At 44.0% G+C, this 16,459-nt stretch overlaps 1 protein-coding gene across 21 annotated transcripts in view; it reads left to right on the top strand.

Annotated features, from left to right (window-relative positions):
- RGSL1 (regulator of G protein signaling like 1) overlaps nt 1-16,459 on the top strand; it is a 140,324-nt gene that overhangs the window by 36,137 nt on the left and 87,728 nt on the right. For 8 of the 21 annotated variants that reach the window (XR_013528977.1, XM_035279742.3, XM_078355073.1 and 5 more), the window contains one exon: nt 11,021-11,369. The exons of the other annotated variants lie outside the window; for them this stretch is intronic. Coding sequence is in view for 7 of the 8 variants with exons in the window: in XM_035279742.3 (XP_035135633.3) it covers nt 11,210-11,369 (160 nt within the window). In the remaining variant the exon portion in view is untranslated. The remainder of the gene's footprint in view (nt 1-11,020; nt 11,370-16,459) is intronic. 21 annotated transcript variants of the gene reach the window in all.

Consider the following 16,459-nt stretch of genomic DNA (forward strand, 5'->3'; position numbering starts at 1 on the left):
TATGACCATCTTAATAATATCGATTATTCCAATTCACGAGCATGGAATGTTTTTACATTTGTTTGTGATTTATTTCAGCAATGTTTTGTAGTTCTCCTTGTAGAGATCTTTTACCTCCTTGGTTAGACATATTCCTAGGTATTTTTTGTGTATGTGGATATTGTAAATGGAATTGTGTTCTTGATTTGACTATCAGCTTAATTATTATTGGTGTGTAGAAATGCTACTGATTTTTTACACTGATTTTATATCTTGAAACTTTACTAACTTGGTTTATTAGTTCTAGGAGCCTTTTGGCATAATCTTTGGTGTTTTCTAGGTATGGATTCATATTATCAGTGAAGAGACATAATTTGACTTCTTTACCTATTTGAATGTCTTTTATTTCTCTCTCTTGCCTGATTGCTCTGGCTGGGACTTCTATGTACTATGGGAAGTACATAGAAGGAGTGATTGAGGAGATGAAAAGTACCATGTTGAATAGGAGTGATGAGAGTGGGCATCCTTGTCTTGCTCCTCTTCTCAAGGGGAATGCTTCCAGCTTTTGCCCATTGAGTACAATGTTGGCTTTAAGTTCAGAGACAGCTTATTATTTTGAGACATATTCCTTTAATGGCTACTTTGTTAAGGGCTCATAACCATGAAGCAGTGTTGGATTTTATTGAAAGTTTTTCTGCATCTACTGAGATGATCATATGGATTTTGTTTTCAATTCTCATTATGTGGTGAATCATGCTTATTGATTTGTGTGTTTAGTCAATCTTGCATTCCAGGAGTAAAGCCTACTTTGATCTTGGGGCTTTCGATACAGAGAGGCTGGGCAGGTGCATGGACAGAGGGAACAAGTAGGCAAAGACAATATTTGTAAACTGGTGACTTTTGGCTCTATCAGCAGCTCAAAACTACAGCTTTCTATTGGATTATTAATTGTTTTTTACTTTTCTTTTCAAATAAACCTGTTTGACTTGAAATGAAATATCTAAAGATACAAGTTGTTATTGCAAATGAAAAATCTGAAGGCTTGTTAGTAGCTGGGCTGTGAAGGAGGTCTGAAGCCCTGGCTGGGATTATCCAGACATCACATATGTTTCTCCAAGTGCTATGGCCTTGCTTGTTTCGTTTGCCATAGAGAAGTTGCAGTGTCAGCTATATATGGGCAGGCATAGAAACCCACCATGCCCTGTGAGGGAAGAAAGTCTGACACTGCCTTCTAGAAGGGCATTTGAATTCCTCTCAAAGTGGAACTCTGAAGGCTGACGATGGGAACCAGCAGCCAGGGCTGCCTCTGGGGTGGGATCTGAGGGGCCTTTGCAAATTTCATCCCCTAATCACCCCTTCACTTTCCCTGATCCCCAGCCCCAACACCCCTAGCCAAGATATCTGAATTCTGTCATTGTGTGGAGACTTGGGGCTGGGGCCTGGAATTGGTCTGCCTGAACTTAAACCCTGGCAGTAACATGTATTAACTGCATGAATTTGGGTTACTTAGCCTTTCTAAGCTTCAGTTTCCTCATTCTCAAAATGAAGATACTAATTGGCATTCTTATTAGTATAAATTAGAATTTTTTGTGAGATTAAATGAGAAAAAACATATAAAATCTAACTTAGGGCCGGGCGCGGTGGCTCACGCCTGTAATCCCAGCACTTTGGGAGGCCGAGGCGGGTGGACCACGAGGTCAAGAGATCGAGACCATCCTGGTCAACATGGTGAAACCCCGTCTCTACTAAAAATACAAAAAATTAGCTGGGCATGGTGGCGCGTGCCTGTAATCCCAGCTACTCAGGAGGCTGAGGCAGGAGAATTGCCTGAACCCAGGAGGCGGAGGTTGCGGTGAGCCGAGATCGCGCCATTGCACTCCAGCCTGGGTAACAAGAGCGAAACTCCGTCTCAAAAAAAACAAAACAAAAAACCTAACTTAGCATCTGTCACAGAGTAACTCACGATAAACCTTGGCAAAGTAGCACTGAAAGCTTAAAGAATAAAATAGATAAATAGATTTAAAAGAAAGAACAAAGTAGATAAAACATGAACATGTGAAAATGTTGCCTTGGGTATCGATAATATTTTTAGAAAATACTTCTACTCGCTTTATAACTTTCAATTTTCACAACATCCTAATAATTAAGAAGAATTATAACTCTTTTAAAATAGATGATGATTTTTGAGGTTCAGAGTAGCTACTTCCAACTTCATGTAGTAAGAACAATTAGGAATCCAACTAGGTGGTCCAACTTTGAAAGCCAATTTTTTCATTACAATATGCTGCCAGCATGAATGCCTAGAGAGGAGAGGACGGGCAATATTAGATGTCACACGGGAAGGAAATATGAAAGGGTGCCGACTGACACTTTTGTGCATGGAATTAGGTGTTATTGTGGAATCTTTGCGAATCCACATTCAGCTGCACTCCGCTTTCCTTCAAAAAATCATATATAAGAAACTTCAAGTATCCAAAATATAAAGAATGTTCAAGAAAGGACAGGCCAGGCATGGTGGCTCACACCTGCAATCCCAGCACTTTGGGAGGCCAAAGTGGGCAGATTACCTGAGGTCAGGAGTTCGAGACCACCCTGGCCAACATGGCAAAGACCCATCTCTACTAAAAATACAAAATTAGCTGGGTGTGGTGGCACGCACCTGTAATTTCAGCTACTCGGGAAGCTGAGGCAGGAGAATCACTTGAATCCAGGAGGCGGAGGTTGCAGTTAGCCAAGATCTCCCCACTGCACTCCAGCCTGGGCAACAGAGCAAGACTCTGTTTCACAAAAACAAAACAAACAAATGAAAGAACAAAAGACCACCCTCAAAAACTTCAGCTAGAATCAACGTTCTAAAGTTTCAGGCAGTGAAAATTATGCAGAGAGCCACTTCACTCAGAGCCAATTGTCTTTCTTTAGACACAACGTTAACCAGTTTGCCCAGCTGATTCATGCCCTACATAATAGGAGATTATAAGAAACATACTAATATAAGAAGAAAATTGGCATTAACAGGAGTCTGACAAGAGAATAAACTCTGACAAGCAGAACAGTTTGGGGCAAAGTGTAAATAACCACAGCACTCTCCGTGCATTCTCCCCCCACCACCCATGGTGCTCCTGTATGATGTGGGACAGTGAGTGAGCCATAAACAATGAAAAGTTAAGTAAGTTCAAAATACTTTATCAAAGATGGCAGCGATAGTTCAACACACTCATTCCAGGTTTCTAAACCATTTGCTGGCAGGTAAACTGAGGTTTCATTGTCACTGAAAAGTGATTTGTGTACATAACCATTATTAAGCTCAGAGGACTTAGCAGAAGATTCAAATCTCAAAGTCATGATACTCATTTTCTGGTGTAATAAAATGAGTCACCAAAAACTTAACTTTAAATGAATATTTCAAAAATAAATAAATAAAACTTGAGCAGAAATGGCTATGATGCCATCAAAGTATAAGTGGCGCGGTATATTACATATGATTTTTTTTGAGACAGGGTCTTGCTCTAATGCCCAGGCTGGAGTGCCGTGGAACAATCACAGCTCACTGCAGCCTGACTTCCCAGATTCAAGCAATGCTCCCACCTCAGCCTCCTAAGTTGGTGGGGCTACAGGTATGCACCACCACACCCAGCTAGTTTTTTATTTTTTGTAGAGATGGGGTCTTGCCATGTTGCTCAGGCTAGTCTTGAACTCCTGGGCTCAAGTCATCCTCCCATCTTGGCTTCCCAAAGTGCTGGGATTACAGGTGTGAGTGACCATGGCTAGCCTATATATGATACTTTTTAAAAAATAATAAAATTATTATTATTATTTGAGACAAGATCTCCCTCTCTCACCCAGGCTGGAGTGTAGTGGCACTGTCTTGCATCACTGCAACCTCTGCCTTCCCAATTCAAGCAATTCTCCTACTTCAGCCCCCGAGTAGCTGGGATTACAGGTGCCCGCCACCACTTCCAGCTAATTTTGGTATTTTTAGTGGAGACGAGGCTTCACCATGTTGGCCAGGCTGGTCTCGAACTCCTGACCTCAGGTGATTCACCTCCCTCGACTTCTCAAAGTGCTGGGATTATAGGCGTGAACCACTGCACCTGGCCAAAAACTTAATTTAAAAAAACTGGAAAACTGAAAAAGAAAAAGAAAGAAGGAACGAAAGTTCTTGTCCTCGCTATACCAAAAGGGTGGCAAATAGGCCTTTGTGTTCCTGAAATCTGGATCCTCCTAGTCACCCAGGAGAGAAGACAGTTTTTTTGTGTGTTTTGTTTTCCTCTAAATGCAAGCCCCTTCTGGTGGTACAATACTCAAACTATTCAAGAAGGGTCAGGATGGACCTTTGGGGTTTTAGGAGGTTAAAAAGCAAGCAGCAGTCCAGCCCAGCAAGAAATCCCAGACACTGGGAAGGGCACAAGACTGGGGGTTTGGCTGGCAGTAGATGCAATCACTCATTCTGAGCAAGACCTCAGAGGAAACAGCAGGAGCTGATGGAATCCACTGGGACAGAAAGCCCTGAGGCCCTCGCAAGGAGCACTGGGGTTGGAGGTGGCCCAAGGGAGAATGTGGTCGCTTAGAGAGCTGTCCTCCTTAAAAAGCCCCTGCTGGCTTGAACAGGGACTAAGCTATGGCAGCCCCTTTATTTCAGTAGGTTACAGCACTAGGGAGCTATGGAGTCAGTTCCCTGTGGTAGATGAGGGTGAGAGGTGGAGGGGAACAGAGGTGGGGCTTGTTACCATAGCAATAACAAGAGCACTACTCAGTCAAAAACTGTTTTCATTCCAGGTTTCTAAACCATTTGATGGCAGGTAAACTGAGGTTTCATTGTCACTGAAAAGCGATTTGTGTGCATAACCATTATTAAGCTCAGAGGACTAGCAGAAGATTCAAATCTCAAAGTCATGATACCTCATTTTCTGGTGTAATAAAATGAGTCACCAAAAACTTAACTTTAAATGAATATTTCAAAAATAAATAAATAAAAATTGAGCAGAAATGGCTATGATGCCATCAAAGTATAAGTGGCACGGTATATTACATATGATTTTTTTTGAGACAGGGTCTTGCTCTAATGCCCAGGCTGGAGTGCCATGGAACAATCACAGCTCACTGCAGCCTGACTTCCCAGACTCAAGCAATGCTCCCACCTCAGCCTCCCTTTTCTGAGAATAGCTGGCTATTCAATAGATTTTGAGACTGCATTAGCCGTGGGGTTCTTAGAGAAAAGGAGAAATGGAGGTGGATGATGAAGGGTCCATTTCCTGACAGTCTCGGGGCCTGAAGCCAGTGTTTTCATTTTAGAAATGAGTGACATGGCCAGACACCGTAGTTCACGCCTGTAATCTCAGCACTCCGAGAGGCTAAGCAGGATAGATTGCTTGAGCCCAGGAGTTGGAGACCAGCCTGGCCAATATGGTGAAACCTCACATCCACCAAAATTACAAAAATGAGCCAGGCATGGTGGCACACTCCTGTAATCCCAGCTACTCAGGAGGCTGCGGCATGAGAATCCCTTGAACCCAGGAGGCAGACTCTGCAGTGAGCCGAGACTGTGCAATCCAGCCTGGGTGACAGAGCGAGACTCCGCCTCCAAAAAAAAAAAAAAAAAAGAAACGAAAAGAAAAAAGAGAAATGAGTGACATTACTTCTGTTCAGAGTGTGTGAAAATGTTTATGTATAATTTTTACATCTGCATAGGCAAAAAATCCGGGAAAAAAAGCTGTGTTCCCTCTTGCCTGATGTTCACGTAGCCGAGCTGTTGATTCTTATGACCATTCAAATGTAAGAGTTATTTTGATGCACCTGAGTCAGCTTTCAGAATGACCCCAGTAACTACCTTGTTACTCTGGGTACTATGGAAGTTCTCGCTTCTCTTGATGGGAAACTCAAGCAGGTTTCCTCTGGCAGTGGCATATTCAGGGTCCAGGCCTGACTTTCAATGTGGTGTGGCACAAGGCTATTCTAGAACATTCTGGGCTGGCTAACTATTAATACTTGGCTGAAGCATCTCAGTACCAAATCTTGTTGATGCAGGGGGACTCGTGAGACCATTTAGGAGGAATTTCATGTTCTCAGAGCCTTAAAGCTGCAGTCCCTCATCTGTTTCCCTCACCTGAGAAATTGGGCTGTCTCTTACGGGTGTGAGTCCACGATGGAAATAATGCTAATGAGAGTGGGCCGGTGCTCTTAATTATGGTCTGAAAAGGGTTTAGTGGGCGATTTCTCATGCTCTAACCTTGACTTAGGTAGTTTGAATTTTCTGTACTTGACTCTCTTATGTCTCTCCTTCCAAGGAGAGGAGAAGTGGAAATCCTTTTCAGGTGGCCTGGAAATCTATTCTAGTCCAGCAATGTTCTCTGCTTTTTCCTGAGTATTACAGGTTCCTGATGAGAAGGAGAAGGAGGAGGGAGTCACACTTAGGACCCTTCTGTGGGAGAAACAGTAGCCTCCAGGAGCAGTTCTTTCCATATTGTGGAAAACCTCCTCCCTACCACATGCCTACAATGGCTTGACTGAACCATGTCCTAAGAAGAAAGCAAAACACCCACCTACATGTGGAACTGCCCTGACTCAAACGCCCTTACTTTCTCTAGAAAACGGACTTCTCTCTAATACCTACTCCAAGGACTTTCATTTTCAGCAACATGGCAGACTAATTTAGCCCCCCACTTCCCAAACCTGCAGAAAAAGACATGCTGGATAAAATAAATAAGATGCAGCATTTAAAAAAATCTTTTTAGTCAATATCTAAAGAAGAAAACCAAAATTCCCAGGGGATGAACTATAAAATGTGGCTCATAGCTAGAACACCAGTTCATAAATGAGTTGGTCCTGTGGCTGGCAGGGTGAGACTGGCCCCAGATATAAGCCCCAATAGCTGAGGTTTCCATACAAAAAGGGGGACAGGAGATATGATCTTAAGGGACTAAAGCTCAGACTCTGCATAACAGCTGGATTAGGAAATTTGGAAATGGGGCCCCTTCTGTGTAAGGGAGGCTGGATGAACTCCTCCCACCAGCTCAAGAGGGAGCAAAGAAACTACTCTCTGCTAAGAGCTCCAGGCAGAAAATAAAACAAAGCTCCCATGAGTATCTGAAACCTCTCCAAATTCACACTCCATGTACCAGGAGTGCATACATCCCAAACTGAGATATTAATGTACAGTCTGGTACTGGATTAGTAAAATCCAGTCATGTCCAGCACAAGCAGATATGAGGCTTGCAAAGGAAAACGCAATCCTGGCTGAAGAGCCCCCTGCCTAAGGAGACTATGTTAGCTTGCTGTCGCAAAGACCCTCAAATAGAGTGGCTTAAACAGCAGAAAGTTACCTTCTCGTGTTCTAGAAGCTAGGATTCTGAGATCAAGGTGGCAGCGGAATTGGTTCTTTCCGAAGGTTGTGAGGGAGAATCTGTTCCAGGCCTCTTCCTCCGCTTCTAGTGGTTTGTGGGCAATCTTTGACATTCCTTGGCTTATAAGCATCACCCATGTCTCTGCCTTCATTCCACCTGTGTTATAGCAGTCTTTCTGTGTTATGTCTGCATTCTCATTTTCTCTTTTTGTAAAGATGCCAGTTGCATTGGATCAGGGGTCCAGCTACTTCAGTATACCCTCCCCTTAACTTAGATAATTACATCTGCAATGATACTTTTTCCAAATAGGGTTCTAGAGGTTTCCACATATGGATTTTGGGGAGAACGCAATTGAACCAGTAACAGAGGCAATCCCAACAAGGAGGGTCAGCGACACGTACACACACGGAAGGAGAGTAGCACCCCAGGAAGTGACAGAGCAGTCTGAAAGAGGCAAGGCTCTGAAACTCGCTCACGCTCAGTCGTCCGAGTAGTCACAGGTAGAGACCATCCTTCATGTAACACAGCTTTTATAAGCATCAGACTAGATAGTGTATGTGCAAGCACCTTGCAGACTGCCACATACTTTTCATTTTTATTATTTAGTTAATTAAAGACACTGTAATAACTCTTATTTATTCAGGGCTATGCTAAACTCACATTATCTCATTCAATTCTTACCCATAACCCTGTGTAGTAAATTTCTTAATTTTGTGGATAAGAAGATTACAGTTTAGGTAAATTAAGTCATTTGCCAGAAGCCACATGGCCAGGCAGTAGCAGGGCTAGAATTGAAACTTTGGCCTGTCGGTCCAAAGTCTGAGCCCTTCGTTATGTTGAATATTTCCCAGGTATTAAGGCTAAGTTCTAGGCAGTGTCCAGGGGGAGGAGGAGGCAAAAGAAAGGAGATGTACTCTGTTCTGAGAAGGAAAATCCAGTGAGGAAGGTAGATGGAGACTTATTTTAAAAAAGCAAATAAGCATGGTGTTGGTGGTGGGGGGAAGGGACAGACAGAAAGAGAACCATGAATGAGACCCAGTCCCTGCCCTGGAGGGGCAAACAGTAGATGTGCAGGAGTGTTCAGGGGTGCAGGCGAGCCTTGTGACCCTGGAATAGAGAATGGCTTGGGGGTCAGGGTCAGGAGAGCTGCAGGACAAGGTGATGTTGGACCTCATCTGGAATATTCCAGGGTATGGGCTTCTTTTGAATCCCAACTCTACTTCTTACAAGTTGTACAACCCTGAACAAGTTACTTAAATTCTCAAAACCTCAGTTTCTTGAACGATAAAATGAAAATAATTGTCTGCCTTCTTAATAGCCATGTGCCTCTTCTTTCTTCCTACAGAATCCCCATTTCATTTTGTTTAGAGACGGGGTTACCCAGACTAGCGTGCAGTCGAGCAATCTCAGCTCACTGCAGCCTTGAACTCCTGGGCCCAAGTGACCCTCCCAGTAGCCGCTGGAGTAGCTGGGACTACAAGTGTGTGGCACTGTGGTCCACTATTAAAAAAATTTTTTTTAATTGTACTTTGAGTTCTGAGGTACATGTGCAGATCTTGCAGCACTGTTGCATAGGTACACACAGGCCATGGTGGTTTGCTGCCTCCATCCCTCCATTATCTACATTAGGCATTTCTCCCAATGTTATCCTTCCCCAACCTACCCATCCCTTGCTGTCCCTCCCCAGTCCCCCACCCCCCAACAGACCTCAGTGTGTGATGCTCCCCTCCCTGTGTCCATGTGTTCTCATTGTTCAACACCCGCCTATGAGTGAGACGATGCAGTGTTTGGTTTTCTGTTCTTGTGTCAGTTTGCTGAGGATAATGGCCTCCAGCTCCATCCCAGTCCCTGCAAAGGATATAGTCTTGTTCCCTTTTATGGCTGCAAGCTATTCTCCTGTCTTGGGCTCCCAAAATGCAGAGATTATGCTGTGTGTGGCCTTTTTTTTTGTAATCTATCCTCCTTCCTCTCCTATACATCAAAGGAGGTAGGCCTGGATGCTCGTGTGGCTGCAGAGACTGAAGCAGACTGAGCCCAGTCAATCATGGGCATGCCCCTTTTCTCCCATGGTGATAAATTGAGGTGTGGGTGGGAAATCAAGGTCTAGTTAGGGACGTGTGAGAAAGATTCTGCTGCAGGGTCTCTGAACGAAGTCCTCCCTTGTCATAAATATAAAGAATGTAAAGAAAGTAAAGAAATATATTATCTAGTATATAGATACAGATATATATTTATAGAATAAAGTCTCTTTTCTGCCCCTGGACGTTTGTGAGGATGAGGTAACCGGAAGTGTGGCAGCCATCTCGAAACCACCGTGGTTGCTAATCTGAGGATAAGGTCAATGAGAATGACAGAGAGAAAGCCTAAAAGTAACCTGGATCCCTGATGACTTTGTTCAGCCACTGAATTATGCAGCTCAGACTCTGTACTGCCTCTAGAGTTCTTGCTACATGAGAAAATAAATGTTTTACTGCTTAGGGTCTTGTATTATTTATAGTCAAAAACATCCTAAATGATTTACCTTATAGATCTGTAGGGAGTAAATGAAGTAATCCCTATAAAGTGTTCAGCACTGTGAAATGTTAACAATTATCATTCATAGAACATTTTATTACGGAATTATATACTGCTTTCTTCTTTACTAGCATTGGCTGGAAAGCCGATACCTACAAGATGGCACTTGGACATGCTGAAGGAAGGAGCCTCAAGGTCTCTCTGTCCTCCCCACCCGGCTGTCTTTCCCTAAACCTTTATCTCCCTGAGATCCAGACCCAAGAGAAACAATTGTTTCTCCTTTCCCTCCCTGTAAGACCAAGAAGTAACCACACCTGAACAGGCTTTTTCACAAGATAATGTACCAGTTAATCTTTGTTGCCTGATCCATTCATCCACCTTGGTGTTGGGGGAGACAGGGGAAAAGAGAAAGAGAATGATGAATGAGACCCAGTCCTTGCCCTGGAAGGGCAAACAGTAGCTCTTCCACAGAGTGATCCTCAACGGATGGCTCTTCTCTCTGCTCCCATAACCTGTTTTGCCAGGATGGTATATAGGCTTCTGAACCCCGCTGGGAGGTGGACAGTCACTCTCTGATTCTCCTCGTGTATACACAGTGAATAAATTTGTATGCCCTGCTATTAATCTGCATCTTGTCAGTGGTTTTTCAGCGACTCTTCGGGAAGGCCACAGGGAACATATCCCTTGGCTCTTACACTAATGTGTTGTATTTCTCCAAATATATGTGAGATTATTTTTGGCCAGAACTCAAGCTTCTGCTTCTTGAATGTCCCACTCAGCTGAGAAGCAAAATACATAGTTGATGTTTAATACCTATTTCATCATTAATCACTGTATATGTATATTCCCTAAGTATAATGCTGATGGACAATCCAACCCAGACTCTGCCCTTTTGATTTGTGGGAAGATTGTGTCCCCAAGAATGTTTTATTTTGCCACTGAGAAGTGAATTCCAGGAGAATCAAAGTAGTTTGAAAAAGGGGGAAATGGCAGACCTTTCTTAAAACTGTCTGGAAGCTGCCAGAATCGTAGGCTATCAGGGCTAGAAAAGACTTGGGAATCATCTGGTCCATCCTCATTTTACAGTGAAGGCCCAAAGACTTCCTTAAAGATACAGCAAGGTGCCAAGCTGGGACTCCTAACCAAACTCTTTTCATTATTTTTCATAACTTCTCTGATTTCTCCAGAGTCAACTTTCCTCACAATCTGAATGAAAGCCCTCTCCCCAGAGGCTGTTTGGGCTGCCGGGAATCTACGGGAATCCGTGCATCTACTTCTTACCAAGGTCGCTCTGCAGAGTTACTGCCAGGGGCCAGGTGGCCTGGCACGAGATCTGAGATTCGGCATCCTTTGCCGGCTGCAAACATCAGCCCCTCATGCCTGGCAGGTCATTGAGAGTGAGGAGCTGGGAAGAGCCCTCTCTCTGTCCACACACTGATCAGCTCCTAGTCTGGAAGTCTGGGGACAAGGATCATGAGAGACTCCAGAGCCTCATCTGTGTCAGTGCTAAGGGGAGCGTGGCACTGACATCCCTGGGTGAGATCTTGTTCCCTCTGTCCTAGGCTGGCTCTCCAGGAGGCCTACCTCCCACCTCCCAACCAGAATGCTCCTACCCTCACCTGCTCCGCACCCCCAAGTTGTTGACCTGTTCAACTTAAATGCAAATGTCTACGGCTCAGTAGGGATTTCCCCAACTTCCCCCTCCCCCAAAATTAACCACATCCTCCTCTGTGTTCCCATTGCACTCTCTTTTTAAACACCACCATTATAAAATTTAATACAAGATTATTTTAGTTCAGTGTTTTCTGCTAATCAGTCCTTTTCAAACTTTATATACATACGGATCAACTAGGGATTTGGTAAAATGGAAATTCAGATTCTGTAGGTCTGGGATGGGGCCTGGGCTTCTACATTTCTAACAAGTTCCCCGGGGACACTGGTAGCCCATGGACCGCACTTTGAAAGCTGCTATTACAAAGATACGTAAAATATGTTACCCAGCCTTAAGGAATCAAAAGTTACTGCTTTTCAATTCCTTAAGGCTGAATAACATATTTTATGTGTCTTTGTAATGCCAGCTTTTAGCACAGGATCTGGCTGATTATAGGTGGTTAAGAAATATTTGTTGAATTTGCAGTGGAGTAGGTTAAGGTTTCTGGGGTGTTCCTTTTACACATAAATATGTAATTTATTTTCTTTCAAGTTATTTTATTTTTATCTTTATTAATTTATTTATTTATTGAGACTGGGTTTCACCGTCACCCAGGCTGGAGTTCAGTGGCAGGATCATGGCTCACAGCAGCCTTGAACTCCTGGGCTCAAGGGATCCTCCTACCTCAGTCTCCTAGGACTACAGGCTAGTATAACCATACCTGGCTAATTTTTAATTTTTATTTATTTTATTTTTATAGAGATGGGGCTTTGCTTTTTTTGTCCAGGCTGGTCTTGAACTATTGGACTATTGGCTTCAAGCAATCCTTCTGCTTCACACTCCCTAACTGCTGGGATTGTAGACATGAGCCACTGCACCAGGCCCATTTTATCTTTAGTAACCTGGTAGTAATTTAAGATATGAAGAAAAGAGTCAAATTTGTTCCCTTTATGGGGGATGCTACCATGATTGCCTCACACAGCATGGTCAAAGACCTTGATAAGAATAGATTCCAAAGGGCATGGCTGGTGAAAAGACCTCATGGCTCACAGATTGAAGACTTTAGTTACAGAGCCTCTGAGGTTAGGTCAGGACCGTCTTGAAGCATTTCTTAATGGTGCTTCGGTGTCACGAGTGTTTGTTATTTGGGGAGAATCCAGGAGGATGGCTTGAGCTTGATTTTGGAATTCCAAGTAAAAAAATAAAACAGAACAATATGGGCTGAGCAAGTCTGATGTCCCATAGGGTCGAATTTCTTTAGCATATAGACCCAGTCTTTCTGCTCATTAAGGTAATATGGAAAACCATGACCGCTTTAGCCAGAGGTTCCAATTCTCTCTGCAGCTGCAGCAGCCAGACCGCCTCTCACATTCCCACATGTTTTGCAAGTAAGTGATGTGAACAGTATTAGATACTGTTGTAGCTAAAATGGCAGAAAGAGGGGTGGGGATGTGGGGATCACAGAAAGCAGGATAAATCTGGGCAGCACCCAAACCTCAGCTTTACAGATCCAGAAACTCAATTGTATCATTTGATCAGGGTTCTGAAGGACTGACTGACACTAATAGATAAACCAGAAGGCCTATTTGTTCATTAACATTGAAGGAGATGTTTTTCCATGCCTGACATACTCATGCCTGCTTGGAAGACCCCCATCCCCCATGCACACCACCCACACAAGCACGCACACACCCATCCACACTTTCCTCTTCCTTGTGCTCTGGGATCAGGGTTCCTTAATTAGTACCTCCTGGTGAACATGGACTCAGAATATAGATACTGGGTGAATGCACAGGAAAAATACAGCAGGTAAAGGAAAAGCTAGACAAAGTGTCTCTTCTCCAAAAAGATTTCACTTCTGTAATAATTGCTTTTTTTCTCCCAAATAACATCTTTCTCTTTGGCCAGTACTGGATGAAGTCAGATAAATTCTCACTTTTAAATATCTGTGTTTCTGGACCCCATGTTGACCAGCCTCTTCCCTTCTGCTTTCAAAACAATTGGAGATTTGCTTCAAGCTTTTTTCAGTTGTGTTCTAGACTTCAGGATTTATACAACATAGCACTGGGTGTCTGTTCATGTGAGACACTTGTGCAGAGATGGTTGCTGTTCTTTGGTGCTGACTCTCCTTGTCCCCGAGTTCTGGTCTCTACTCCTGGCAATATTACCGAGAGGTTAGACAGTGTGGGACCGAACAGCAAGATCCAGCCCGTAGGCCTGCCCGAGTGCTGGGCTCTCCCGTGAATCTGTGGGCTCCCTGGGAGGAAGGGCTCTTGAAGGCTGCAGTGACAGCCCTGGCCCACTTAACTTTTGTGCCTGGTGCTGAGCTAGGTGGGGTGTTCTTGTATTTCTTGTTGACAGCTGCCTTGTGACTGAGCATCTCAGCATATATTTTGTTACCAACTAACCTGCTAACCATGTGACATCCTGTGAGTCACTTCTCTGTGGGCTTCAGCTTCTTCATCTGTAAAAAAAAAATAAATAAATAAATAAAAGAGGAATTTGGAAGAAATTAGCTTTACTGGCCTCATTCAGTCCTGAGATGAACAAAGTTTTTATTTATTTAATATATTTATTTTATATGTACTTCTTATACATGTAATATAGCTAGCATATAATGTAATATAATACAATGCATAGATTCCATATAAAATGATTTATTTATTTATTTAGGTTTTGGCATTTGTTTTGTTCTGTTTTTGAGATAGAGTCTCACTCTGTCGCCCAGGCTGGAGTCTTGAACTCAAACAGTCCTCCCACCTCAGCCTCTTAAGTAGCTGGGACTACAGGCACACACCACCAAGCCTGGCTAGGTATTTATATTTATAACTTGCTTTAAAATACAATATTTTGTGGAATCCCCATAATTCCTCATTTACATGTGAGGCGATTGAGTCTTAGAGAAGATAAATAACTTGTTATTGTTGTTGTTTTGACATGGACTCTTGCTCAGCTGCCCAGGCTGGAATGCAGTGGCATGATCTTTGCTCACTGCAACCTCCATCTCCTGGGTTCAAGTGATTCTCCTGCCTCGGCCTCCATAGTAGCTGGGATTACAGGCACATGCCATCACACCTGGCTAATTTTTATATTTTTAGTAGAGGTGGGGTTTAACCATGTTGGCCAGGCTGGTCTCAAACTCCTGACCTTAAGTGATCCACCTGCCTCGGCCTCCCAAAACACTGGAATTACAAGCATGAGCCACTGTGCCCGGCCTGAAACTACCTTTGTAAGACTAATGAAAGGCCACAAGATTCGATCATGGTTCTCTACAGCCTTACCTCCTGGGATAAAAGGATCCTTCTGCCTCAGCCTCCAGAATAGCTGAGACTACATGTGCACACCACTGCACCCAGCTAATTTTCAAATAATTTTTTTTAATTGGTAGAAATGAAGTCTCACCATGTTACCCAGGCTGGTCTTGAACTCCTGGGCTCAAGCAATCCTCCCGCCTCAGCCTCCCAAAATGCTGGAATTACAGGCATGAGTCACTGCTTCTAGCCAAATTTCTGGTGTTTATAAGCCACAAGTTTATGGTATTTTGTTATAGCAGCCTGAACAGACTAGTACAGGAGGGAGGTAAGGAAGGTAGTAATGGGGTCAAGGGCTAGTGGGAGGAGAGGCAAGCGGGGAGACCCTCTACTAGAGTCTCTGAGAATAGCAGACACTCAAGCGTTATGCTGGAAAAAATGCTTATTTTATTGTTTGTCAATGGTTAGCTGATTACCAATGAACCGGAGCAGAAGACCAGACAGAAACCATGACACCCACCCTACCTGATCAAGGTAGGCGGATCACTTGAGGTTTGGACCTCCTCCAAATCCATTTCCCTTCTGTATGTGGATTCAGTGGGCTGGATAGAGAATATAAGTAAGCCTCAGGAGGCTCCCTCCACATTCTAGAGCCTGAGGTGGCCCTGAGTGAATGGCCATTCCTGAGCCTTTTGCTTCTGCCTTTGACCAGACCTACTTTCAGTTCAATGGGAGGCTTCGAGGGTCATCTGTACCCAGGGCTGTCTTTCTTCTTCTATGGACTTTATCATGCACAACTTGTCTCCAGAGCCTTGATATGCAATCACCCTGTCCAGTATCCACCACGCCATCCCTGGAGCAAAGGAAGATGGGCAAAGCTACGGCAAATAAACTACATTGGGTTGCTGAAGATACTGAGCGCCTGTGTTTTAGTAGCCCAAGAGTTGCACAGCGTTCCTAGACAGTTCGTACTTATCAGCAAGATGTATCATCAGAGAAACTTCATGTTCCGCAAACAGTGGCAGCATCTCACTCTCTATATGACTTTCTTGCTGAGTGGGTGTGTAGATGTGGTGAGCCAGAACCTGTTGCCCAAGAGATGTGCTGCCCTGGAGCAAGGTGCCCAAGCTCTGGGCATGTTCGTATTTCTGCCCCTGATGGTGTCTCACCTGCAGGACACAGAAGGAGTGGAGCTTCAGTCTCACGTGCTGCTCACACAGGCCATGCTCCTGCTGACTCTGGTGGTGACCGCAGAGCTGTGGGCTCCCAACAAGCCACTGATCTGGATCATGAAAGCCTTTCTGTGTACGGTCACAGGCTCTTGGCTAATGCACATAGGCTTCATGCTGTTCAAACCAATCTCTGGCTATCAATGGATGGATGATGACAGAAATGACATTATGTTTGTCACCACCTTCTTCTGCTGGCATGTGATCTTCAGTGCCATTTTGATGATCTGGATCTACGGCTTCTCCTTTTGGTGCTATTGCTACATTTTTGTTAAGGCCTGAACCTGGATGTGCCGCAATTGGTTCTCTATCATCTGCATACAGCAGGACATCTGGATGAGACGTTGTGGGAGGTGGAGCTTCCAGACAGGAGAATCCTGCATCCTTCCTTCAGAGGCGTGCCGTCATGAGGCGTCAGACTTCTCTGGGACAGGCAAAGCCCCCTTTCCATTAGGTTCTCTCAGTCTCATTTCCTGAACAGTGTGCAGAGGACGG

The sequence above is a fragment of the Callithrix jacchus genome, chromosome 18, assembly GCF_049354715.1.
Source record: "Callithrix jacchus isolate 240 chromosome 18, calJac240_pri, whole genome shotgun sequence".
Classification (NCBI taxonomy): domain Eukaryota; kingdom Metazoa; phylum Chordata; class Mammalia; order Primates; family Cebidae; genus Callithrix; species Callithrix jacchus.